At 35.5% G+C, this 27,404-nt stretch overlaps 1 protein-coding gene across 3 annotated transcripts in view; it reads right to left on the bottom strand.

Annotated features, from left to right (window-relative positions):
• Positions 1-17,653: 17,653 nt before the first annotated feature.
• The window catches only part of TRAM1 (translocation associated membrane protein 1), a 42,324-nt gene continuing 32,573 nt past the window's right edge, over positions 17,654-27,404 (bottom strand). For 2 of the 3 annotated variants that reach the window (XM_074206873.1, XM_074206874.1), the window contains 2 exons: positions 27,231-27,391; positions 17,654-20,699 (listed from right to left, as the gene is read on the bottom strand). In XM_074206873.1, coding sequence (XP_074062974.1) covers positions 20,626-20,699; positions 27,231-27,391 — 235 coding nt within the window. In that variant the 3' untranslated portion in view covers positions 17,654-20,625. The remainder of the gene's footprint in view (positions 20,700-27,230; positions 27,392-27,404) is intronic. The other variant, XM_074206872.1, reaches the window with a different exon arrangement.

The raw sequence follows: 27,404 nt of genomic DNA, 5'->3' as shown, positions 1-27,404 counted from the left end.
AAAGACCAAGAGTGTCCATCATACGCATGTATGGAGTGTGGGTTGAGTGTGCCCTATCCCATTCTATCCACTTGCTATATAAACTTCACAACATTATAGGCTTCTTCAAAACTGAAGGAAAACTGAAGCTTCATTTGAATTGATTTGATCTTTTTTAAAAAAACAAATGCATCAATTTACTTGGATATAAGACAGATGAACACATTGTTATGAGAAATATATAAGGTTTTTTAAAAATTAATTTTAACTATCTTCCTAACCTACAGATTTTTGAGTAAAAAAGAGTCAAGAATAACTCTGCATTGAAAAGAAAAATAAATTTAAAATATGGGGGGACCTGTGTGGTTCAATGCTGGAAGGAGAAACAACATGCCGTTTGGTTTCCTTGTTGCATTCCCCGGAGTTAGCCAACATTTCCTGTGTCCCTATCGGCTCCTTGCTTATGGCTGCTCTAGACTTACGGGAATCAAGAAAGGAGGAAGAGAACTGTTCTCCCCCCTTTTCCCTTCTCCCCCCAAGAGCCCTCAGTCCCCCTGCTAATGAGAGCTTCCCCAAGTGTGGAAGCTGGGGTGAGACTTGTGCTGAGTGAGTGATTACGGTGCTTGCAGCCCCGGCCCCCCTCCTTGTGCGGTTCGTGCTGGTCTCTGTCCGCCAGCAGTGGCCACTTTGGGGATGTCGGGCCATCTCCTTGGTAATAATCAGTTTTGTAGCTGAGCTGACGTCTGGCCATCGCCTCCAGGAGTGACCAGGCAGATAAAAGGAATGCTGTGACCTTGTAAAGGCCCATTTTCTACTTGGAACACTACAATTTCATTTCATTAAAGATAAAATTGTTGCCATTTGGTGAGTTTTTTTCTCCATGATTTGTAACTATATAAACACAATTTGATCCGGGAACCTTTTTTTGCCCTGGTGGAGGCCAGAAAAAGAAGATAAACTGAGCACATCTAAGACCCTGTACATGGCGCTTAACCTCTCAGTGGCCCTGATTTGCCAGCAACAATTCTGTGATTATCAAATCAAATCAAGACTCATGCCGGGTAAAACCTGTCAGCTAGTTTATCACCTGATGTCCTAATGCTGCCCTCTCTGCCATCCAGGAGCCTCCTAGTCTGGGCATTCTCCATGCAGACATCAGGGAAGCTTGCCAGAGAGAAGCAGAGGGAGGACGCTGCAGATCTCTATGTTAATGGATAAAGGAAGCAGCCAGGTTTTTCATCAACTCTTTTGGATATGTTCTTTGCAGTTTCTGAACTGCAAGGTGAAGAAATGGATGGGGGAGATGGCTTAAAGCCTGGAAGATCTGCATTCAAGCCCACAAGTATTTAGTAATACAGCAGGTGGATTTCAGAAAAACCTAGAAAGACTTACTTAAACTGATGCTGAGTGAAGTGAGCAGAACTAGTAGAATATTGTACACATGAACAAAAACATTGTGTGATGAGCAGCTATGATAGATTTGGCTCCTCTCAGCAGTTCAAAAAAAGATAATTCTAAAAGATTTCTTTTGGAAAATGCCATCCACATCCAGAGGAAAAAACTATACAATCTGGGGGTGGCTAGGTGTAACAGTGGATAGAGCACCGACCCTGAAGTCAGGAGTACCTGTGTTCAAATCTGACCTCAGACAATAATCACTTAGCTGTGTGGCCTTGGGCAAGCCACTTAACCCCATTGCCTTGCAACCCCCCCAAAAAAAACTATGCAATCTGAATGCTGACCAAAGCACACTATTTTCATTTTTTAAAATTTATTTTATGATTTTTTCTTGTGTTTTTCCCCTTTTGTTTTGATTCTTCTTTCCCAACATGACTAATATGGAAATGTGTTAAACGTGATGGTACATGTATAGCCTTTATCAGATTACTTGCTATCATGGAGAGGAGGGAGGCAGAATAATGTGGAACTTAAAATTTTACAAAGTAAGAATGTGGAAATCTATCTTTGCATGTAATTGGAAAAAAAGAGAAAATATAAAAAAGAAAAGAAAAAATACAAGTATTGATGAAGCTCCTACCATGTGCCAGGCTGTGTGAATAGGTACTTAATCAATGTAAAGAAAATCAATACAAAGAAAAGCAAAGTCACAGTCCTTACTCTCTAGAAGTTTCCATTCTAATGATGTAGAACACATGTAATTAGGTAGAGAAAAGGTGTCTATGGTGAGGGGGGAGGGAGAGGCCTGGGAAAAGCCTCCTAGAGAAATCAGGACTTCACCTTGTTTTACATAACTGTTGAGAAAAGTCAGGGAAATCAAGTGGAGGGTGTGATGGGAAGAAGGATTCCAGACATGGAGATAGAAATTATAAGGGCACAGGCATAGAAGCTGAGGAACAGAAAGAAGACTATTATTCTGTATTGTATCTTACAAGGAGGACATGAGGGGTAAGAAAAATTGAAAGGTAGGAAGGGGCCAGATATTCAAGAGTTTTAAATGAAATTTATATTTAATGCAGTATATTAGCCCCTGAAGTTAGTGTGTGGGTCAGATGATGATGATTTAGAAAAATTTCCTTCACAGCTAAGTAGAGAATGAATTAGAGCTGGGTGAGACTCAAGGTAGAAAGACCAGTTAGAAGGTGATATTGTTAACAGTCCAGGTGAGAGGTGATGAGGACCCTAACCAGGGTTTTTGACTGTGAGACTGGAGAGGAGACATTATATATACATGAGATGTTTTGAAGGTAGAAACAATAGTATTTGACAACAAATTGGAAATTTGGGGCAAGAGTGAATAAAAAAATTGAAGACAAAGCAGAAATAGTAAGCTTAGGTGATTGGATGCAGTGGTGGTATTGATAATGAATTCTGCACAGAGATTGGGAATCATCTGCATAAAGGTAATAATTGAACATCCTAAGAATTCATAGCATAGGGCAAAAAAAATAAAACCATTGTATAGCCCTGGCCAAATCATTTAAACTTTGGTGCTCTGGGTGACTCTTAAGATGATGAGATTCTAAAACATTGAGTTCAGATTTGAACTCAGGTACCCCTAACAAAATTAAAAGAAACTGACACCCATCAGATTAACAAAGATGATAAAAAAGTTAAGTAATACTTATTGGAGGGACAGTGAAAAAGATGCATAGACTACTAAAGCATTCTTGTTGAAGTTGTGACTTGGTCTATCACTTCAGATAAAGGAGTGATTAAGCCATTCATGTTCTTTGACCCAAGCATCCCATGAAAACAGAAACAAAGGTTCACTGTATATCCAGATAATTCATATGAGTAATTTGTGAATAGTCTTGGAACAGCTCAGTAGTGCAGTGGATAGTGTTGGACTCAGAACTGGTCATAGTCACTTACTTGTTATGTGACCTTGGGCAAGTCACAACCCTTCTTGCCTCATTTCCATCATATGTAAAAAGTACTGGAGAAAAAAGGCAAACTACTCTGGTATCTTTGCCAAGAAAATTCAAATAGGGTCAGCCATGACTGAAGTACCAAAATAACTCTTTGCAGGAGCAAAGAACTAGAAACAAAGTAGATTCAATCAATTGAATAATGTATTTTTTTAAAAGATGAGAATTTTTCACAATTCTTTTGAAAAAAGGTAGTTATTTTTATTCAAACCTTAATAGATAATAATTAAATTGGGCATTTCCATATAAATAAGGGTCAGAAAAAGAGGATTGTCTTTTGTTCTTCCCTTTTTTCCCTTCTTTCCTTTTTTCTTAATTTTCTTTCTTTTTTATTCCTTCCTTCCTTTCTTTCTTTCCCCCAGCCTGTTCTGAAACCCCATCTGAAAAAAGGGAAAAGAAAACCAAATTCCTTAAAACAAATATACATAATTATGTAGCAAACAAATTAATACATTGGCTATATTTGAAAATATATGTTATTTGAATGTTGATCTATCATATGTGTGTCAGGAGATGGATATCATGTTTTATTATCAGTCTTCTGGAATTGTGTTGAGAGAGACACACCACACACACAGAGACAGAGAGAGAGAGAGAGAGAGAGAGAGAGAGAGAGAGAGAGAGAGAGAGTATTTATTAATCCATTAGAGTGGACTAGGGCCTGGATTAAGAACTGGGGTTATAAATACAGGCAACAAAATATAATCCTTACTTTCATAGAGCTTTTGTTTTCATAGAAATTTATAAAAGATGCACACAGTGGAGGAAGAGACAGCACAAAGCAAGGTAGAAACATCTGGAGAGTCAGTAGTAGATCTATGAGAGAAGAAAGCATGGATGACCTGGGTTCTTTGTGAAATGTGGCCCTGGGAAGGGACTGGTCAACCAGAGGAGGGGCCACCTGGACAGAAATATCCTCAAAGTGAGAAGGCTATTAAGTCAGAAGAAGTGAAACCAGGAGAGAACTAACTGATGCTTCCAGAGTAGTTTTCTTTATCATGTTGTTACTGTGCAAATTATTTTCCTGTTCTTTTTACTTTATTTTGTATATGATATGTGAATGTAGTGGAATATTACTGTGAAGTAAGAAATTATTAATATGGATAATTCAAGGAATTTTTAGCTACTGAGTCAGTGAAAAAAATATGTTTTTTAAAAACATGTAGATTAGATACACTGATGTAAATGAAAAGGTCACTATGAGACACCTGAACTCTCAGTAACTGAAAAAGAGTATTGGTCCTGGAGAACAAATAATAAAACATATTCCCCTTCTTTTTGAAGAAAGATGGGTGGGATACTACTATGACAGAATGCTATATATATATATATGTATATATATACATATATACATATATATATAGTCAGACATGTACCAGATGTTAAAAGGCTTAATTGCTTTACTTTAGTGCAAAAAGAGGGCTAGTCTATACCCTTGTTATTATTATTATCAATGTGCATAATGTTTATTCCATTAGATTTTGAGCTGGGGGAGAATGAGTAAGGCTCCACCCCCCAAAAAATGTTTTTAATGAGGGATTTAGCTTGGATGTTCTCTAAGTAAAAGATCTCTTCCAGCTCTCAATTCTATTTAATGAATCACAGCTACAGTGGTGTTGTTTTTTGGCTACAAATTTGAACATTAGGATGAAGAAAGAAGTAAAACATTTTAAGTGAAGGTGCCAACTACATGTCTGAAAAGAGCAAAGGGCAGCCATATAAGTTACAAGCAGAAAATTTTGTACTTGGTGAAAGATTTGTGACATTGGACAAAGAATGATAGGTGATGGCAGAGAGAGTTGGCTGAGGTAATGAGCACAGCCTTCTTACCTCTGGAGACAGTACAACAGTGGATGAGCTCATACGTATATGTTTTGTTGGTTGTTGCACCCTGGCCCCTGGTGGATATTTTTTCCACATCAAGATACTAGGTTGGCCTAGTCTAAAAGGAACAGTTTTGTAATAGAGTTCTGTAGGCTGGTAGAGATTTAATATCCTTCTAAAAGATACCAGGAAAGTAATCAAGATTACATTCATTAAAGGATGATCATTTTGTTAGTTCATTTTTTTATCTTAGAGAAAATGAAAATGTGAACTGAGAAAAATGAAAAAAATTTAAAAATAAAAAATAGTCATATGATCTTGAAGCTGAAGGGGATCTCTGAGATCATCTAGTTCTATTGTTCAGAGAGGAATCATTCAATTAATCAACAAGCATTTATTAAACATCTACTTGGTGTCAGACACAATGCTAAAGGGGAAAAAAGACACAAACAAAATAATCCTTGCTCTCAAGGAACTTGAAATCTAATGGGAGAGATAAACTGTACAACAATAACAATAAGAATGATGATGGTAGTTAGCATTTATATACGATTAGGTTATGTATGGCTTAGTATGTGCTGGGACAGATAGGTAGTACAGTGACTGGAGCACCAGACCTGGAATCAGACAAGATGTCAGTTCACATCTGCCCTCAGACACTACTACTCAGATGTGACCATCGGCAAGTCACTTCACTTGTTAGTCTTAATCCACTGGAGGGCAAAACACTCCAGTATCTTTGTCAAGAAAGCCCTATAATTTTAACAACATTGTGAGTGATCAATCTTGATGGATGCAGCAACTCTAGCAGTTCAGAGACCTAGAACAACCTATTAGACTATCTATGGACAATGCTATTCTCATTCTGAGGAAGAAAAACAAAATAAAACAAAAAATTCTCTTATGTATTTTTCCCTATCCATGGTTTTCTTTCTTTTTTCTTAATTTTAATTCCTTATACTGAAAATGACTAATTTGTAAACATGTTTAACTCACATGAATTTGTACAATATTCACCAGACGGTTAGCCACTAGGGGGGAGGGTAGGAAGGGATAGTGAAAGGAAATTATGTATCTTAAAAATATGCAAATACATATGGATGAATGTTGAAAATTTTCATAACATGCAACTGGAAAAATAAAGTATCGATTAAAAAAAAGAGAAAACCCTATGGACAGTATCAGTGTGTGTGATTTGTCTCTAGAGTGATGAAGAATCAGATGGGACTAAACAACGAATGTCTAAGAAGAGCAGAAATTTAAGAAGGGGCCAATTTGTGAAGAATTTTAAATGCCAAATATAGAAATTTATATTGATCCTAGAATTAAAAGAGGGCATTGGAGTTTGTTGAGCCTTGGAGTGAAATAGACTAAAAATATGAAAGATTCCTTGAAAGATAAAACAAAGAGAATCTTGTTCAATGATTTCCTAATGATTCATATCAGTCAAAGCATTAAAAAAAAAAAAAGGAAGCCTGTGGTTATCAGAGGCACTTACTCATGCAGCAGACCCATAACAGGCTCCATGTTGGAAAAAAGTTTCCTTAAAGACTTCACAGACTGCCACAGACATCAGTCTGACTCTTCTTGCCCTCATTTGGGTTTTTCTTGGCAAAGATACTAGAGTGGTCTGTCATTTTCTTCTCCAATTAGATGAGTCTTCTCCCAGTGGGGATTATGCTTTAAAGAAAGGGTGGTGAAGTTATCTCAAGGCTATGCTGTATAATAATCTATTAAAGAAACTAGATTTTTTGATCTACAGAAGAGAAGACAAAGAGAAGGATAATAATGACTTTAAGTGGAAGAATTTTTTTTTATTTTTGTTTGATTTCAGAGGGTAAATTGAGAATAATATTTAGACATTGTAAAGAGTCAGATTTGGACTTTCTTGCTTCAGTGGATCTGTAATTTAATTGACTTGAATCTTCTTTGCCTCCATACACTCTCATCCTTCGTGTCTTTGGTCTATATCCTATCCTAAATACTGTATAGGTGGTGTACCTTCTGTATTGAAAAGGCACAGATATCATTGAAGTAAGAACACTTCTTTTCTCATATCCCTTCCTTTAACTACATCACTTGTCTACCTTCCTTTCTAGGCATGGCTTTCTGATAATATATATGCTACTTCTTAGTTTACCAATTGAAGTTTATGCTGATTCTACCCTCAAATCCCTTTCCCCTTGTGTTACTGCTGCTCATCTCTAGCGAGACCAAACCTGGGTTATTAACCTCAGTGTGCTGGAATCAGACCCAACAGGTTAAATTGGTGTGACCATTTACATCTCAGAAATCTGCAAAAATCAGAAATGGATTTATTATTATGTTGATGATCTCAATTTAAGAAAGTGATTAATAAAATGTTAATAACAATCTTAAATTTTAGAGTGTGTTGTGCCTACTTTTCCCCCTAAGAGAACTAGTTGGTAAACATTTTACAAGCACATTGTGATCTCCTCCTCCTCCACCTCTGTTTCCTCCTCTTCCTTCTTTTTCTCTTCCTCCTTCTGCTCCTCCTCCTCTTCCTCCCTTCCTCCTCCTCCTCCTCCTCCTCTTCCTCTTCTTCCTTTCAAATGCTGTTGGATGTGAATTGAAGTTATCATAAAATTGCTAATTAGATCAACTACATACTTAGGCTATCAAATTTCAACAGGCACTCATCACTTCACAGCAATCTTTTCACTCTTACTTAAATGACTTTCTATTTGAACTCCAGAATAGCTGTTCCACACCTTTCCTCCTCAAATCACCTACACAATCTTCTTTTCTTTCCCTTCAGCATAGGATCTCATCTCTTACTTTACAGAGGAAATAGATAACATCCATGGTGGCTTCATTTTCCTTCCCAGGTCTACATGTCCCATTTCTTCTTTATATATGTGTATGTATATATATATATATATATATATATGTATATGTATGTATGTATGTATATATATCAGATTCTAGTTTCCGAGAAAGAGGTGACACCCCTCCTTGCTAAGACCGATCGTCCATTTGTGCACTTAAACCTATCTCCTATTCCTTTGTGATCACTCTGACAATAAGCCTTCTCTTGAAAGATGCTTTGTCCAGTGACTCCTTTCATGACTAAGCATACACAAATCATTCCCATCTTTTAAAAATGTTTACTTGTGTCTACTCTGACCTCAAAATTCATTACCCCATCTCTGGTTTATTGTTACAATCCTAGGAAAAGTTGTCCTTTATCACTGACTCTACCTCCTTACATCTACTCACTTTTCAATTCCTGGCAGTTTTGGTTTTCTGACCATATGTGGTTTGATTGGAATTACTCTCTCCAAAATTAACAATCTCCTTATTCACAGTCATTTTCTCAGTCTCCATTGTTCTTGACCCTTATGTAACATTTGAAACAATTGAAATATATTATCCTCTTGGATACTCTCTCCTTGGTTTTGATACAGTTTTGTTCAATAGGGGTTTTTTTTTGTCCTTACAATAGTTATTTCTTATCTTTCCATGCATGAAAAATTCCACTGTGGTAAAGTATAACAATGTTTTTGTCCTTAATTTTCTTTTTTTAATAAAATATTTTATTTATTTTGAGTTTTACAGTTTTTTCCCCTAATCTTGCTTCCCTCCCTCCCACCCCCCACAGAAGGCAGTCTGCTAGTCTTTACATTGTTTCCATGGTATACATTGATCTCAGTTGAATGTGATGAGAAAGAAATCATATTCTTAAGGAAGAAAAATAAAGTATAAGAGATAGCAATATTACTTAATAAGTTAATTTTTTAAAAAAATTAAAGGTAATAGTCTTTGGTCTTTGTTCAAACTCCACAATTCTTTCTCTGGATACAGATGGTATTCTCCATCACAGCCAGTCCAGAATTGTCCCTGATTGTTGCACTGATGGAATGAGTGAGTCCATCAAGGTTGATCATCACTCCCATGTTGCTGTTAGGGTATACAGTGTTTTTCTGGTTCTGCTCATCTCGCTCAGCATCAGTTCATGCAAATCCCTCCAGGCTTCCCTGAAATCCCATCCCTCCTGGTTTCTAATAGAACAATAGTGTTCCACGACATACATATACCACAGTTTGTTAAGCCATTCATCAATTGAAGGACATTCACTTAATTTCCAATACTTTTCCACTACAAACAGGGCTGCTATGAATATTTTTGTACAAGTGATGTTTTTACCCTTTTTCATGATCTCTTCAGGGTATAGACCTAGTGGTATTGCTGGATCAAAGGGTATGCACATTTTTGTTGCCCTTTGGGCATAATTCCAAATTGCTCTCCAGAAAGGTTGGATGAATTCATAGCTCCACCAACAATGTATTAGTGTCCCAGATTTCCCACATCCCTTCCAACATTGATCATTTCTGGTCATATTGGCCAGTCTGAGAGGTATGAGGTGATACCTCAGAGATGCTTTAATTTCCATTTCTCTAATAAGTAGTGATTTAGAGCAATTTTTCATATGAATATGGATTGCTTTGATTTCCTCATTTCCTCCATTGCCTTTGCATATCCTTTGACCATTTGTCAACTGAGGAATGGTTTGTTTTTTTGAAAATTTGACTCAGTAATCTGTATATTTTAGAAATGAGTCCTATGTCAGAAATACTAGTTGTAAAAATTGTTTCCCAATTTACATTTCTTTTGATCTGGGTTATAGTGGTTTTGTCTGTGCAAAAACTTTTTAATTTAATGTAATCAAAATCAACTAGTCTATTTTTAATGATATTCTCCATCTCTTCCTTCCTTGGTCATAAACTGCTTCCCTTTCCATAGATCTGATAGGCAAACTATTCCTTGAACTAGAGTTTGCTTATAATATTGTTGTTTATGTCTAAATCCTGTTTCCATTTTGATCTTATCTTGGTATAAGGGTGTGAGGTGTTGGTCTAATCCAAGTTTCTTCCATACTAACTTCCAATTTTCCCAACAGTTTTTACTGAAGAGAGAGTTTTTATCCCAATAGCTGGACTCTGCGTTTATCAAACAGCAGATTATGATAATCGTTTCCTGGTATTGCACCTAGTCTATTCCACTGATCAAACACTCTATTTCTTACCCAATACCAGTTTTGATGACTGATGCTTTATAATATAATTTTAAATCTGGTAAGACTAAGCCACCTTCTTTTGTACTTTTTTTTTTCATTGAATCCCTGGAAATTCTTGACTATTTATTTCTCCATATGAATTTACTTACAATTTTTTCTAACTCATTAAAGTAATTTTTTGGCATTTTGATTGGTAGAGCACTAAACAAGTAGTTTAGTTTTGGTAGAAATGCCATTTTTATTATTGTCCTTAATTATCGAAGAAAGCTAACATCAGAGAGGTGATGCTGTGACAAGCATGTAATTAAGATTTGAGTGAGGGGGTGCTGTGCTAAGTCACCAGTCTCACTTTCTAGTGGCCAGATATGAATCAGGATGATGGGAGATGGCCCTAGATACAAGGCAATGGGGTTAAATGACTTGCTCAAGGTCACAAAGCTAGTAAGTGTCAAAGGTTGGATTCAAACTCCCATCCTCCTGATTCCAAGGCCAGTGCTCTATCCACTGTGCCATAATAATTATGTAAAAAGGTGTCATAAAAAGTTTTGTTTGATAATATACAGGAAATATGTATGTGGTGGCACTCACCTGTCATCCCTGTTTCTGGGGATGCTGAAGTTGTTGTATCCTTTGAGTTTAGGGGTCCTGGGATATGGCATTCTAAGTCAATTAGTTGCTTGCCAGCAATGGGGGGGGGGAGAGAGAGAGAGAGAGAGAGAGAGAGAGAGAGAGAGAGAGAGAGAGAGAGAGAGAATATATTTTGCCTTCCATTCCTTTGCCATTGGTGGGAAAGCATGCTTTATTACATTATGTCTCTACAGAATTTTCAATAGTTTTTTAGTAACTCAAAGTTCAACTTCCTCTTAATAATCTTTTCATTTATAATGTTGTAATCTCTTGTTTCTATTTAGTTTTACATCAGGTCACACAAATCTTCCCATATTTCTCTAAATTTCTCATAGTTTTTCTCGTAAGTTTTACAATTGCACATATATAGCTTGTATCAAATTGTTTACCTTCTAAGGGAGGGAGAAGAGAAAAGACGGAGAGAGGGAGGAATGGAGGGCAAAATTATGGAACTCAAAATTTGTTAAAATGAATATTAAAAACAGGTCTTTTGGAAAAATAAAATACTAGTTCAAACAAGCAAAATATAAATTTCTCCTATTAGTCATTTCTTGTGTCAAATTCATGTACCATAGTATTTTTAGCTATCCCTAATCATGTATTTATTTTGTTTCTAGGCCTTCACTAAAACAATAAGTGCTGCTATGAGTATTTTGGGATACATTGGACCTTTGTTTCTGTCTTTATTTTCTTTGGAGTACATCTCAGTGGGTTGCTGGGTGAAAGTCTGAGTAATAATTTTTCTTGAAGAATTTCATGTTTAAAATCTAAGATAGTTGGACTACTTTCTAGATTCACCAATAGTACCTTAAGGTGCCCTTCTTCCAGTAGTTCTTTCAGTTCCATCCTTTGTCATTTGCATTAAATGAAATGAAACCTCAGCATTTCTTTAATTTGCTTTCTCTTATTGTTGACTTGGACTAAGAATATGTTGCTATCTATAATTTGAAAATCTTCTTTTGAAAACTCTTCATATCTTTCATCTGTTTATCTGTTGGGGTGTTACATATTTACTCAATTTTCAGGTTTTAATCAGCAAAATTTGATGTGAATGTTTTCCCTCCATTCTAGTGTTTTTTAAATTAATTAAATTTTTCCAATTAATGAAAATTCATTTTTCTCTCCTTCCATACTATTTTGCCTCTAATTCTGTCTTAATTGATTTTATGTGAAACGTTTTTAGTTGTATATAGTTAAAACTGCTTGTTTTATATAGCAGAAATGGAGAATGTATTGAGATAGAATTATAACTATCTAATCCCTTAAATATCATTCGGCTAAGAGGATGTAAATTAGGTTCCATCTAACTTTTTAACAGTTATGTCATTTTCTGAGGGAAAAAGAATCCCATACATTGCATTTAGGGCTTGACCCCTTTTCTCATCAAATACAATGACCTCACAAAGAGTATACTAAAGATATTAATTCATCCAAATCAGAGGAAAATAGAAATCAGAGAAGAATACATAGAAGACTATATACCAGATAACACAGAGTGAAGGAACTCTCTCATTAGGATTGAGGTACCTCACCTCAACCAAAGGAGAGTGTCCTTGATTTCACCCAAGGGTAAACTCTTCATTCTCCTTAGAGTAACAAGCTGGATGGACACTGTCGGCTCCACTTATCTCTTCCCAGGGTCTCTTCCTTCAGTCCCTTGAAGTGGCATTGCCTTCTAATAATGTTCCTTTTCAAAGCTGGAAGCCTGAAGTACCCCCAAGTCACTTGATACTTGAAAACAAAGTAGATTCTTGTTTGAATAGTTCCCAAAGGAGACTGGCCTTGAAGAGTCCTAAAGCTGACTTGGAAGACTGAGGAGTCTCTGAAGGGTAATGGTGTTTAAAAAGTATCAAGAGACTGGAGCTCTCTCATCTCTTACCAACTCCAGCCTTCCCCTCACACAGGGCAGGACCTTTATCTCTACTAAGATGGAGAGAATCTCTTACTAATAGGCTTTGGGTTGTATGTATACCAATGTATACTAATATACATTCATGATTTTCCTAGCAATTTATCTTAGCAATTCTTGTCAAAAAAAGATCTTCCTCCAGGCACTTTTTACCTTGCATTTTCACCACACTGTTCTCTTCTGGTTTTTCTCTGAACTATTCTTTCTTATTCTAAGTCTGCCATTGCATTATACTTGCACCTCAGGGATTGATTCCAGATTTTTTCCTTTGCTCACTTTGTATCATCATCTGCTTGCATGGGTTCAGCTACCACCTCCATATACATGACTTTCATATTTGTATAACCATTGCTTATGTCTTTCCTGAGTTCCAGTCCTGAATCTTTATATTCGTTCCCTGATGATATCCTGCTGGTTATATTCACCTGATGTGGAACTCTACATATCTAAACAGAACTTATATTCACAGTTAAACTAACCTGTCTCCTTATCATCTTGTTTCTGGTAAACTCACTATTATTCTGTTGTTTACATGGTTTCACAACCTTGAAGCCATTCTCAACTTTTTCTCTCTTTCCATATCCAATTAGTTGCCAAGTCTTGCAGGATAAGTAAGACTAGTTCCACAACAGGTCTTGCCCCTTCTTTCCCCTCACATGAACATAATTCTTATTCAAGCATCCTTTCCTCTCTCCTAAACTACATAACCTCCTACGTGATACCTTTCTCTAGCCTCCCCTCTTTTTTGTTCAGACATGTCTGACTCTGTAACACCATTTGAAGTTTTCTTCAGATACTATCATGGCTTGCGACCTCCTTCAACTCATTTTCCAGATGAGGAAACAAATAGGGTTAAGTGGTTTGCCCAAGAACATACAACTGATATCTTAGGTCAAATTTGAACTCGTGTCTTTGAAACTCCTCTATTTACTACACCACCTAGCTGCCCCTCTAAGTCTTTATTCCTATCACACAGATCTGATCCTGTCACTCCCCTGTTCAAAAAGTAGCTCCCTGTTTCTTTTAGAATGAAATATAAGCCTCTCCATTTAGAATTTATAGCCATTATCACTCTGGTTCCTGCTTACTTTTTCCAATATGGTAAAAATAGCTTTTATTTTACAAAAGCTGGTCTTATTTTTCTATAAGTGGATGGGGATATGGTTCTTGGGATCAGTTTGGTTTGGTTTCCTTGCTGCCTGAGACCCAGCTAATGGGGATTTGGTATCAGGTTTTTGAATAATTCCCACTGTACCCTGTGGGAATGCCTTTCTGACCTACCTTGTCTGGTTGCTATGGTGAAGATGGAACCGGAGAGTAGAGTTTTATCTGAATTAGTATTCTTCAATTTACAAAAATTGATCATGTCTTAGAACATAACAATCTCATAAAGAAATGCAGAAAAGCAGAAATATTGTATGTGTCCTTTTTCTGACTAAAATTCAATAAAAATTATATTAAATAACTGTTCACTAAGAAAAATGTATTAAAAAACCAACATATGACCATATCTGTGACATAGAAGGAATCTGATAGGATCCTTTTTTCTTTTGTATTTTTTAAAATATGCAATATTAGAATTAACTTACAAATCCATTTGGTCCTGGGGTCTTTTTAGGTAGTTCATTAATGGTTTATTTCATTTATTTCTCTGAAATTGGGCTATTTAAATTATTTCTTGTTCTGCTAATTTAGCTATTCCATGTTGTTGAAAATGTTAGTTATTGACAAAAACGACAAGCATGTGATTGTATATATAAATGCATAAAAGGCTTTTGATATAACACAATACCCATTTTAATTTAAAAACACTAGGAAATATAGGACTAAATGAACCTTTCCTTAAAAGGAAATAGTATATTTCTAAAATCAATAGTGAGCATTATATGTAAACAGAAAAACTGATCTTTTCAGATAAAGTCAGTAGTAAAGCATAGATGCTTATTGTCACCACTTCTATTTATTTGAGGAATAAGCATAATAAATTAAAAAACAAAATTACCATTTTTGGGGCAATGATATGATGCAAATAAATGACAAAGAATCTTAGTCAACTAAAATAAAACAATTAACTTCAGCAAAAGTACAAGATAAAAAATAAAAATGCACAAATCATCAGCATTTACATGTAATACCAGTAAAATCCAGAAGGAAGATACAGAAAAAGAAATTCCATTTAAATAATTATAGAATATAAAAATCATTTGGAAGTCTACCTCCCAAAATATATAGAAGCATCACATAAACACACCTGGATACTTCTATTTACAAAAAGACATCTAAATAATGTAATTTCTCATAGACAGAATGCCAATATAATAAAAATTAATTTACTTATTCAATGGCACACAAATCAAACTATTGGGGGATTATTTTATTGAATTAGAATAACAAATGTCAAACTATTCTACAAAACAGAAATTCTGAAAATAATCTGGGACTAGTGAAAAAATAGGTTAATCATAGAACAGATTAGATATATAACAAATAAATGGAAGTGAATCTAGTAAGTTGCCTTGTACTAATTGAACACAAAACTCCTAGAGAGAAGGACGCACTATTTGCTAAAAACTTCTGGAAAACTGAACAATAATAAGGAAGAAATTAGATTTAGCCCAATACTTCACACTTTATTCCAAGCTTCACATAGATTCATGACCTAGATATAAAAGGTTACATCATAGACAAAATTAAAGAAATATGGAAAAAAATTATATAACCTCTTTGGATAATAGAAAAAATTCATGACCAACAAGGATTAAGAAGATAGGAGAGCATTAAAGAAAATAAAATGGATAGATTTTATTATATACATTTTAAAAGTTTTATACAAATTCGATAAAGTTGTTTAAATGAGAAACACTAGACAACATTTTTGTCAATCAACAAACATTTATTGTGTATCTACTATGAGCTTCATTCTTTAGAATTTCCACCTTTTTTCAAAGCTCAGCTCAATGCTACTTTCTGTAAGAAGTCTTCCCTGGTGGTCTTCTCCCTTCCTCCCTTCCCTCAATACCTTGATAGCCATTTTGTAATACTTTGTAAATATTTTGTATTTATATATATAAGATTAAATGCTTTTTTCCTTCCAATAGAAAGTTCAGTGAGGATAGGGACAGTTTCACTTTACCTTTTTTCCATTCCAATGTTTTAGCACATATCCTTGTAAAGAATAGACAAGAAGGGGGAGCTAGGTGGTGCAGTGGATAGAGCACTGGCCCTGGAGTCAGGAGGACCAGAGTTAAAATCCAGCCCCCCAAAACTTAATAATTACTAGTTGTGTGACCTTGGGCAAGGTCACTTAACCCCATTGCCTTGCAAAAAAAATATCAAAAAAAAATTCAATAGACAAGGTATACTTTATGAACTGAATTAAATTCTGAGTAACACTGTGTATCATGCTCCCTAAGCAATAATTCATTCACTGGAATTCATTTTGGGATAACTTGAAACTTTTAACTGTTTAGGAGCAGGAATACCATAATTCAGCTTCTGTGAATTTCTATGAAAAAAACTTTCAAAGAAACAGAGCTGTTCAAATCTGAGATCAAATTCCTTAAGAGTAGATGGCTTTTTTTTTAGAGGTCTGCAGGAGATTGTTGCTCAGGTATGGGCTAGGTCATGAGGACACTGAAGTCCTTTTCCAACAAAATGTTTACCAAATGCAATGGGAATTTTTCATATTCCTAATTTAGACTTCAGTGGAAACTTAATCCAATAAATCCAATCTAATAAACATTTTACAGTTGTTCAGTGAAGTTGTAAGACTTCGAGTTTTTTTTGGTTGTTTTTTTTTTGCAGATAATGGAGTGGTTTGACATTTTCTTCTCCAGTCCATTTAACAAATGAGAAAATTGAGACAAAAAAGGGTTAAAAGACTTTTTTTAGGGTTTTTTTTTTGCGAGGCAAATGGGGTTAAGTGGTTTGCTCAAGGCCACACAGCTAGGTAATTATTAAGTGTCTGAGACCAGATTTGAACCCAGGTACTCCTGACTCCAAGGCTGGTGCTTTATCCACTATGACACCTAGCCACCCCTTAAATGACTTTTCTAGGGTAACAGATAGTGTCTGTCTGGATTTTAACTCGGGTCTTCCTGACTCCAGGACTGGAGGTCTCTATCCATGTATCACCTGTGAAAGGTCATGAAGGGTACATGAGGCCAGATTTGAACTCCCTGATTCCAGTCCCATCCTAAACATTTATTAAACTCCTACTGCCTGCTAGGCAGTATACTAAAGACTAAGGACACAGTAAAAAGAAAGGCCCTGCCCTCAAGAAGTTTACAATCTAATCGGGGGAGCGAGAAACAAGTTACAAAAGGTGTGGGGGGGAGAGGGGTTGAAACAAGGGAGAGCAGATGCAAAATGGAGTGATTTAAGAGTCTGGTACCTTTTATAAAGACAATGGGAGAACTGTACTCCAATTAGCGAGATGAGGAGATTGTGAGGGAGATGATGTCAGTCAAGGTCGGAGATAGTAGCATGATTAGAAATGATGAGCCTAACCTGAGAGGGGCTTCTTGGTCCATGGAGTTGAAATGAGGCAGGGTAGCAGATAGCTAGGTACTTTTTATTAGAACACTGAGCGCAGAGTCAGGAAGCTCTGAATTCAAATTTTCCTTCAGACACTTACTAGATGGATAATCTTGGGCAAGTCACTTAGCCCTGTTTGCCTCAGTTTCCTAATCTGTAAAATGAGCTGGAGAAGGAAATGGAAAACCACTCTATTATCTTTGCCAAGGTTATAATGATATACCTGTCTTCTGCCAGAGGTGCATTGTCAGGGAGAGGGCAGGCATAGATGAACCCCATGGAAGGTATAGGTGAGGGATGTGGAAAAGCTGATAAAATTTTTCCCGTTCTATTCCCACCCCTCCCCACTCCCCACCCTTCTTCCTAGCTTCTCTAATACTGTACCACTATCCTACCAGTTAACCCAAGCTCACAATTTGGGTGTCATCATCAGTTGCTACTTATCTCCTCCCCTATATGCAATCTGTTGCTTAGTTCAATTGATTTTATCCTCACTTATCTCCTAAAGGCTCCCTCTTTTTTTGATAGTTATAGTCCGATGTAGGGTTTCTTATGATGCCTGGACTATTGCAATAGCTAGAGGTTGACACACATCTCAAAGGTCTCCTCACTAGAATCCTAAATATGTGTATTCATTGAATAACTCTTTATAAACACACACACATGTTTTTCTAAATCACTATGAAGCTCTATTTCTCAGTCTAACAACTGTTCTACACCCATGGTCTTCCATCTCTGTAAAGGAGATGGATAGTGTTATCTTTTAAGACCACAAACTTAGTCACTGTTATATAAAATTCTTTTTTCCCCTCTCAGTTTCCATTTCTGTCATCATTATGCATGTTGCTTTTCAAATTCATTTCACTTCACTTTTATACATGTTAAGTCTTCTGCTTGCTTCTCTTGAGTTGAGTGCTTAGTGTTTCTATCTATGCTGAGATTATTACAACAGTATTCTAAACATGTCTTGTGTCAAATATCCCTTCATTTGCTTTTAATTCTTCAAACAATGCCTCTAGACTCATTTTCCTTAATTGTAACTCTTGACATGCTCTTTTGTTTTCTTTTTTTAATAATTCCAAAGGACATGTATTTATTTTATGAACTTTGTTGACTCTTAAGCATTTATTTAAGGCAAAGGGATTAAGTGACTCACCCAAGGTCACACAGCTAAGTAATTAAGTATCCAAGGCTGCATTTGAACTCAGGTCCTCCTGACTCCAGGACCACTTCTCTATCCACTGTGCCACCTAGCTGCCCCTCTTTAAGTTTTCATGACAAAGTAATTCATTGTCACCAGACCAACATACATACTTCTAAGGGGGCATCTCTGTAAAAGTTCTCTTCTCAATTATCATTGCTTAAGTTTTTTCCAGAGCCATCCTTCTGGGCTGTTTCTAAAGCTGTGGCAGAGTGCTCAGTGGCCCCAGCTGTGAAGAGTAAATTAATCATTTGGAAACACAGACAAGTCTACCAATAAAATTATTAATTTACCTCTGAAAACATCTGTTGTGCTGTCAGACACCTGGCTATCAGTTAGTTTTAATTTTTTTTTTCATTGTTATAAGGGAAAGTTGGGACATGTGCAGGTGTGTGCATACTCTGGCACTTTTGTGGACAGAAACTCCTCTTGGAATATAAATGTTGCTTAGTGTAGTTTCAAGATGCATGTCAAAAAAACTAAAAACCAACTCAACCTTATGGCAATAATGTTATGATGGCTTTAAAACTTAATAAAAAAAAAATAAAACCTTCATACTCGTTGAACAAAGATACAGAATACTAATTGTGAAAGTAAAAACATCTTTATTTTTGCTGGGTTTCTCAATGTATAGTTCAAATTGATGACAGTTTGTAACTGGAACAATCTAGTTCCCCTAAACTCCATAATGCTACAAAGGGTGACCCCCTTTTTCTAGAAGTGGGTCAATAGCTGTGAAAAATTGAAAGCATGACATATTAGCAGCATGGCCACTTCAACTGCAGACCTCTTAACAGGGTAGTCAGGGAATGAAAGCATTTTTTTTTTGTCTGCAAATTTTACACTAAAAAGGCACAAACATTTAAATTTTTTCTGATAATAGTAAGAAATAGGGACAAGATATGAACACCAAAGGAACAATATATGTATGGGAAAGACAAAGAAAAATCAAATACAGCTATAAGGATTTCAAAAGATGATTATAGAAAAGGGAACCAAATATTTTACTCAAATGCTTTTATAGCCTTTCTGTAAAGATACAAATATATATATATATTTTATCCAAAAATATGTTTTATACAGATAAATGTTTCTCAATTAATGATGGAACTGAAACTAAAGTTATAACATAAATCATTGTCTTTCATAAGACTGTTCATCTACCTGAACTTTCAATTCCTTTTTGAATTAAGTGCACATAGTATATATACTATATGTAAATATGACATTCTGTTCAATATTGATCAAGTAGACAGCGTTTTCCAAAAGGGTTTTGCACACCAAAAAAGCATTGATACACTGAACTTGAAAAGCCCCACTATAAGTAATTTTTGATGAACTTTTTTATTTATTAAAAGGGCTGCTGATTTAGCTTTCTGTAGTTTATTGTCCACTCTGTAAATGATTTTGATACCCTTTTAAAGACTTTGCTTAAAAAGACTTAGTTTCATATACATCCAAGAAATTTCAATCCAATATTGGCAATATGCCCTGATATAATTCAATCACGAATAGGTGTGTTTATTTCCAACCTTATCAGTATGCAACACTGGCAACTATTTTGGTGGTTTGATAAATCAGGTTTCCAAATGTAATTCTACTAAAATAATACTCCTAAAAATCAGAGACTATTTAAAACATATTTAAAGTTTGATGTCCAATTTTATCTACTTTCATATTGATCGTAAAGAGAACTGAAAAAGAAAGTACAATTTTGTTAGAACTGGCTATTTGCCAAGATCATAAAAAAAATTAGGTGGGAACATTAACTGGAATAACTGATCTTTAATATGTGAAATTTAAATAATTATTCCAAATTATTACAAAAAGTTTAAAAAAGACAAAAACAAACAAAAAACAAAAAAACAGATATGATGGTCCCTTGATTATTCTGAAGATAGGTAGCTTAGTCTAAGCCAAAATGTTTCTCTCCCTCACAGAAATCACCCTCCCCCCATAACTGCCCATAAAAAAAGATGCGTGAAATCATACAAGAATAGCAAGAATCAAAGAGCAGGAACTGTATTTTTAGGATCAGAATGATGTCTAGTGCTGAAGAACTCCTTATTGTAAAAAGCAGATTTCTTTGGGGACATTAGTCATTTAATTTGATAAAATTCAGTTATGAGGATTTCTCTTTCCTGTTACGGGGGGAGTCAGCTCCATTTGAAGTTACTGTTCCATTTACACCATTTTCTGAAAATGGAAAATAATTATTATTACTCATTTGTAAAAATGTAATTAACATAACTATTAGGAATGGACTTAGCTTCAGTCAATATGTATTATATCATTTGGTAATTCAACAGAGACTTATTTATTAGAATAACAAAAAAAAAATAAAGAAAAAAGGTTGCTCTTTATGCAAACTGACTGATGCAGTCAAAAGGAAACAACCAGGAGAGACCTCACACAGTCTGCTCCCCCAGCTTTTCATCAAGTCTGAAGGTAGAGAAGGTTTTGGGGATTTGAGGACAGGCATACTGAACATGAGGAATGAGAACAAGAAACAGAAAAACTATAAAAAAGATGAAGAAATTTAAACAAATAGCAATTAGTACTATTTGGTGCAAGGATTAATAAAAATACAAATAGTCCATGTTTACATTAGGTTTTAAGATTTACAAAGCATTTTACTGCTCATATTCTCTCCAATCTACAGATGAAGCTATGTGATTGCCAAAGAGGCCATAGCAACTCAGTGTTATTATTTTATCTTATTTTTCCCTGGTTACATGTAAAAACAAGTTTTAACATTCATTTTAAAACTCTGACTTCAGAATTTTTTCTTCTCACCCCACTCCTCCTCATTGAGAAAACAAGCCATTTGATAGACACTAAAAATGTATTGCCATGCAAAAAATTTACATAAAAATGTTGTGAAAGTAAACATAGACTCTTCTTTTCCTCCTCCCAAAAAAAGAAACCTCAAGAAAAATAAAGTAAAAAAAAAAAAAATTAGCAGGCATCAGTCTATATTCAAACTCCATCAGCTCTGTCTTTGGGATGAATAGAATTCTTTAGCATAAATACTTCAGTTACCTTGGGGTACAGCATTGCTGAGAAAAGGTAGGTCAATCACAGCTGATCATCCTACAATATTGCTGTTACTTTGTATATAGTACAGTTCCCATTGCATTTGCTGCCTTAAGTCTTTCCAGGTTTTACTGAGAGCATCTTGCTTATCATTTCTTATTATCACTACTAAGTGTTAAAGGATTTCAACCCAGATCTTCCAGATCCAACACTATCCACTTTGGAGGGTTGCCTCACAAAGAGCATGACAGCCTTGCTATCCTAAAAGCATCTCTGAGTTATAACTTGCTACAATAATAATAAATATTTTTAATGATAACTTGATCATCACAGTAGAGTACAGTGGAAAGAAAGGAGTTTTGGGATCAAAGCCCACTGTGCCACTTGAGGCAAATCTCCTAATCTATCGCTCTTGAGCTCATTCTCTTCAGCTGTAAAATGAAGGGATTGGACTGATGGCCTCTCACTTCTAGGTTTATGATCCGTTCTTCCAACATAATTCTGAACTCAACTCACCATCCATGGCACCTATCTGAACCTTCCCATTGAAGAGGTTACCTTAATATAGACTAAGAAGTCAGAGGATAACATCATCACTTTTAGAAAACTTTTACAATACAAAATGTAAAATTTAGGGAAAAAATTGACATGAAGGATAGATTCTCAGTTATTCTATATATTCATTTATCCAGAATGACTAATTTTTTAAGAGTCTGAGAGAGAAATTTTAGTGTAATTTTGCCTCACTTCTCTCAAGTTTTTTTTAAAAGAACTATTTGGCATCAACAAATATAATGGTTGAATAGCAACACCTACCACATATTATGTATTAGTGCTTCCCAACTGGTCCACTGGGATATAACAACATAATTAACTATTATCTGTCTTGTGTTGTGGCAAGCTGAGATTTCCCCACAGTTCTGGTTTCTCCCTGAACAGTGTCACCAGGGATAATCTTTCCTATGCATCCCAAGCAGATCTGTCTACCTTCCTCAGAAAATAATTCATCTTAACACACATCTCAGCAGTCAGCAATCTGAACTTTTGCAGTAGTGGATTATTTTTGCTGGTTGGGTTCAATATACACGATAACCTTTCGTGGTCTATTATACACAGTTTTCAAAGGTTCACCCCATTCCAGCATAAGAATCACTTCCACAATAATCTTCAATCAAAGATCAAGGGATCCATAACATACATACATATATACATATATGTATGTATATATAAAGTCATTGTACTAGCTAAGTACAACTAAGAAAGCAATTTGAAGGAAGGCTATAGTTAGCTAAAAGTTACTTTAATTTCAGATAGTCATTGCAATTTTGTAAGGTTGGAAAAATTCTGAAGTAAAATAGAGGGACACTGCATAAATATGTCTTGACATTGTATGTGTGTGTGTGTGGAGGTAAAGGTATGAATGTGAGAAAGATACATTGTGTGGGGCCATTAGGTGGTGCAGTAGCTATAGCACTGGCTCTGGAGTCAGGAGGACCCGAGTTCAAATCTAGCTTCAGAAGTTAATAATTACCCAGCTGTGGGAGGAACCTTGGGCAAGTCACTTAACCCCACGGCCTTGTAAAAACAAAAAACAAAAACAAAAAAAAAGAAGAGAAATAAATATACACTGTGATAAAGTTAACAGTATAACAGGAATAGAAAACATAGAAAACACACTGTGCCAGACAATTGGGAAGAGGAAAGGATTGGTAGTATGAGTATGAAGTGTGTCAGACACTGGATGTGTCAGGAGCAATGGGGTGGGGCACTAGGATACATATGCCAACAAGACTTTAAGGAAAAGTGGAACAAAGTTGTACTTTGAAAGCCTTCAATCAATACAAAGGATAACTAGGATACCAGAAGACAGATGATGAATTATGCACTGCACTTCTTGGATAAACTAGATGTGCTGAAAAAGATATACGGTGAAAAAGAGCCAATGTGTGATCTGCTTCATTTACTTATACTTTACTGATTACCAAGGAGGGTTTCTATGAGGGGAAGAGTGATAAGAGCTACGATAATATTGCAGCATACACAGTGTCTCTTTTGTGCCCAGGTCAGGATGAAGACAGCTCAATATCCTGATTCATCATTCTTGTTCTCTTCAACTCAGCAAAATAGCTAATTAGGCCTTATTGGGTATGAAAATTTTCTTTTTCTTTTTCTTGGTTTTTGCAAGGCAAAAGTGTTAAGTCATTTGCCCAAGGTCATATCTTTAGGTAATTATCAGGTGTCTGAGATCACATTTGAACTCAGGTTCTCCTGAATCCAGGGCCGGTGCTGGGTATGAAACTGTTGCACTTGAATACATCCCCCCAAATTCCTATCCACAAAAAACAGAAAACACCAGGATTTAATGGATAAAAGTTTTGGAAACATTTTTATGCTCTTAACAGTATTTATTGACTTGTTTCAAGGATAATAATTGTTAAGGGGATAAAAAAATAGGGTAGATGAGAGGTTGTAAGAGTTCTTCATATTAAATATACAAAAAAAAAAAACCCAGGCAATTTCCTGCAAGAGTCAGCTGACACTGAGCCATAACAAGACAGAGATCTTACTTTAGAAGATTAAGGTGCTATCTAGTTCTAAGATTATATAACCATATGGTAAAGAAATAAATTCTTTTATTTTCCTTCAGAAAAACCTCCAGCAATGCTTTTGGAAGACTCCCTAAAACTAGTCTCCACATTGGTAATTACCATCTCAGCTATAAGAATTTCTCCTGTTTGTGGATTCCTTTGAATTACCTGTGATTTGGAACCAATGTCATCTTACTAGCAGGTTAAATATTGTAATTTAATTAATTTGAAGTACCTGCTATAAAACAAATATTGCAGATAATATTTACAATTCTGTTTAAAAAGAAAAGGAAATGAAGTTAAGCAGAGTTGTATTTTATACCCTTAAAAGAAATGTAAAATATAAAAAGATTTATGAAAAGAACTTCTCTCTTTATTCATTTTTTTCTCTATAAAGAGACACTTCATTGAAAATTGCTGCTTGGAAATCAATACATTTCATAAATGAGGAAACAGAGGCAAAGAGTGACTAAGTAATTGACCCAAGATAACATAATTAGTGGTAATGCTTGAAATAGAACCCAGATCTCCCAACCAGTCTAAAATGCCTTTTCATTTTACTATCCTATCTCTTAAGACCTCAACATCAAGTAATAACCTTTCCTAGAAAAGAGTACAAAGACTTCAACTTTAATTTTGGATTTTCCTTGTAAATTGTATTAGTGCCTTCATATTATCATTTCAATTAAATTATCACAAAAATCCCCTTAGGTATTATGTCTTATAATTCTAGTTTGACAGAAGAGGAAGCTGGAACTTAGGGAATCTGTAACTCATTGATGGTCACAGAGTTACTAAGTGGCAGAGTCAGGAGTGAAACCAGAAGAACCTCACTCTCTCCAAATCACCTAAATGTTAAGTGTTACCTTCATTCAATAAGCAAAAAACTGAAAGGTTAATAATCAGCTACTTCAGGATTGCTTCTAATATCTACTTCAAGGAGCAGTCCAATAAAACCTGCTTCCCCCCCCTTAAGAAAAATTCAGTTATGACTTTTTTCACAACAGTATGAAATACAGCTAGGAAGTAGCTCAGGCTGGATTTGAACTCAGGTTCTCAGTGACCCCAGGGCTGATGCTTTATCCACTGCAGTATCTACCTGCCCTTCAAAATATAGGCTCTTTAAGAAACAATCTACCAATCTTAAATTTTAGTGAAACGATAACTTTTCCAAGAACACTTTACCTGAATTCAAATCCAGACCCCTGTCATTTAAAATTGAGTTCAACTATAGCCTGAGACACTTCCTAGCTGTGTTTCACTTTATCCCAATTGCCTCAAAATAAAACAATGAAGCCAGTTTCTATCAAAATGAATTTGTACTTGTATCAAGTTTTACTCTTTCAAATAGCTGTAATCTTAAAGAAAAATTCAGTCATAAAAACTTTTGAGAGCCCTAATGCAAAAGATAAATGTTGGACTCTTGTTTTATTATGAATCAGCATTAGCACTTAATATACAAACAAAAACAGAAAAACAGTGTAAAAAAGTTGACCTGCTGTGCAATTTTTCTAAAAGATGAATATTAAATACATGATAGTAAAAAATTTGCTTTCACATGCCCTTTATGAAATTCCCTGTGGCCTCATCTATGTTTTTAATGTTTTGTTGATGTTCTTTTCCCCTTTTCTTTCTGTATCACTAACTCACCAACTCCACCTCCTCAGTAGAAGTCTTCCCTTATGACAGATAAGAATAGTCAAGCAAAACAATCCAATACATTGGATATAAACCAGAATTATGTTTGTTAATAAATATGAGATCCTAAAAACATTCCAAAAATAAATAGGAAATGTATTTGTAAAAGCCCTTACTTAATAGGGCATTTCAAGGTCATCAAAATCTTATCCTAGTAACAAGTGGTATAAATGATAAGATCTCTATTTGGGTATGATCACATGTATAGAAAATGCAAATGTGAACTGTATCAATGACAGTAAGTAGTGAGGAACTATATGGGCTAGAAAGATTTAGGGTTAGATACCAGAATGGCAAGAGATTAGCTGTAAGATGATCCAGGCTGTAGGGATGGGAAGGACAAAGAATGCAAATATGATTAACCAAGATGGCTGAGTGCTGGAGTTTGGATTAGATTGTCCTAGGACAGGCAAAGGAGAGAACTCTAGAATGCATTAAAGGAGATAAACAAGGAATAGTGCAAAGATAGGTCTTCCTAGGACCAATGCTAGGGGTACATCTATCAGCCATGAGGTTCAGGACATGACTTCAATGTCAGGATAGTTTTGAAAGGAAGCCAAGAAGGGGTGGCTAGGTGGTCTAGTGGATAAAGCACCGGCCCTGGAGTCAGGAGTACCTGGGTTCAAATCCAGTCTCAGACACTTAATAATTACCTAGCTGTGTGGCCTTGGGCAAGCCACTTAACCCCATCTGCCTTGCAAAAACCTAAAAAAGGAAGCCTGAGGCACAGATTAGGAGAACAAAGAAAATAGTAAAAGCCCTTACTTAATAGAGCATTTCAAGGTCATCAAAATCTTATCCTAGTAACAAGTGGTATAAATGATAAAATCTCCATTTGGGTATGATCACATGTATAGAGTATGAAAAGAACAAGAGAAGAAATGAGAGAAATGAATCTCATTCTTCCAGAAACCAGAAAGGGGAACTAAAAAGATAAAAACCAATGAAAAAAATGGATCAAATGGGTCTTGTAGCCAAATCTCTTTATAATATTTTTATATTTAAACCATAGTAGCCTCAATAGCAGTAAAATGAAATACAATTAAACCTGAAGCTAATGAGATTTTGTACACCTTGGTAAAAAAAAATTGAACAGGAAAAATCAATGCATTGGGTTGACAGCAATGTATCAAGGTTTGGAGCAATGTACTAAAATAAAGCCACTGAAAGTAGAGTGAAGGGTAGGACTCAGGGAAAGCCTTTGGTGAGAGGAATTGTTCCCCCACCCACCCTCCCACCCCCTGGCCATGGCAGTAAAATTAAAAACAAAGGAGGACCTTTTTGAACCATGGTGCCACATCATATTTCATGCACCCTAGAAGTTTTTTTAAAAAGAGAAACACAATTACTGTTTCACATTCCTTTTTACTTCAAGGAGTCTTTTACTCAAAGGGGGAATACTAACCTTTTTCTTTTCTAGAAGACCTGCCTTTAGTTATTGTAGATTTCTTTTTCACAGTCTGAGGTTGAGAAGAAGAATGTTCTCTCCACCTTCGAAGCTGGAAATTAATAAATTTCCACATCATAAATGCCTGAGTGATGCAAATTGATGCAAGGACAGCAATTCTGTGAACAGATT

This window comes from Macrotis lagotis, chromosome X (assembly GCF_037893015.1).
Source record: "Macrotis lagotis isolate mMagLag1 chromosome X, bilby.v1.9.chrom.fasta, whole genome shotgun sequence".
Taxonomy (NCBI): domain Eukaryota; kingdom Metazoa; phylum Chordata; class Mammalia; order Peramelemorphia; family Peramelidae; genus Macrotis; species Macrotis lagotis.
The sequence above is the reverse complement of the archived record's forward strand: the minus strand, read 5'-3'. Positions and strand labels throughout refer to the sequence as shown.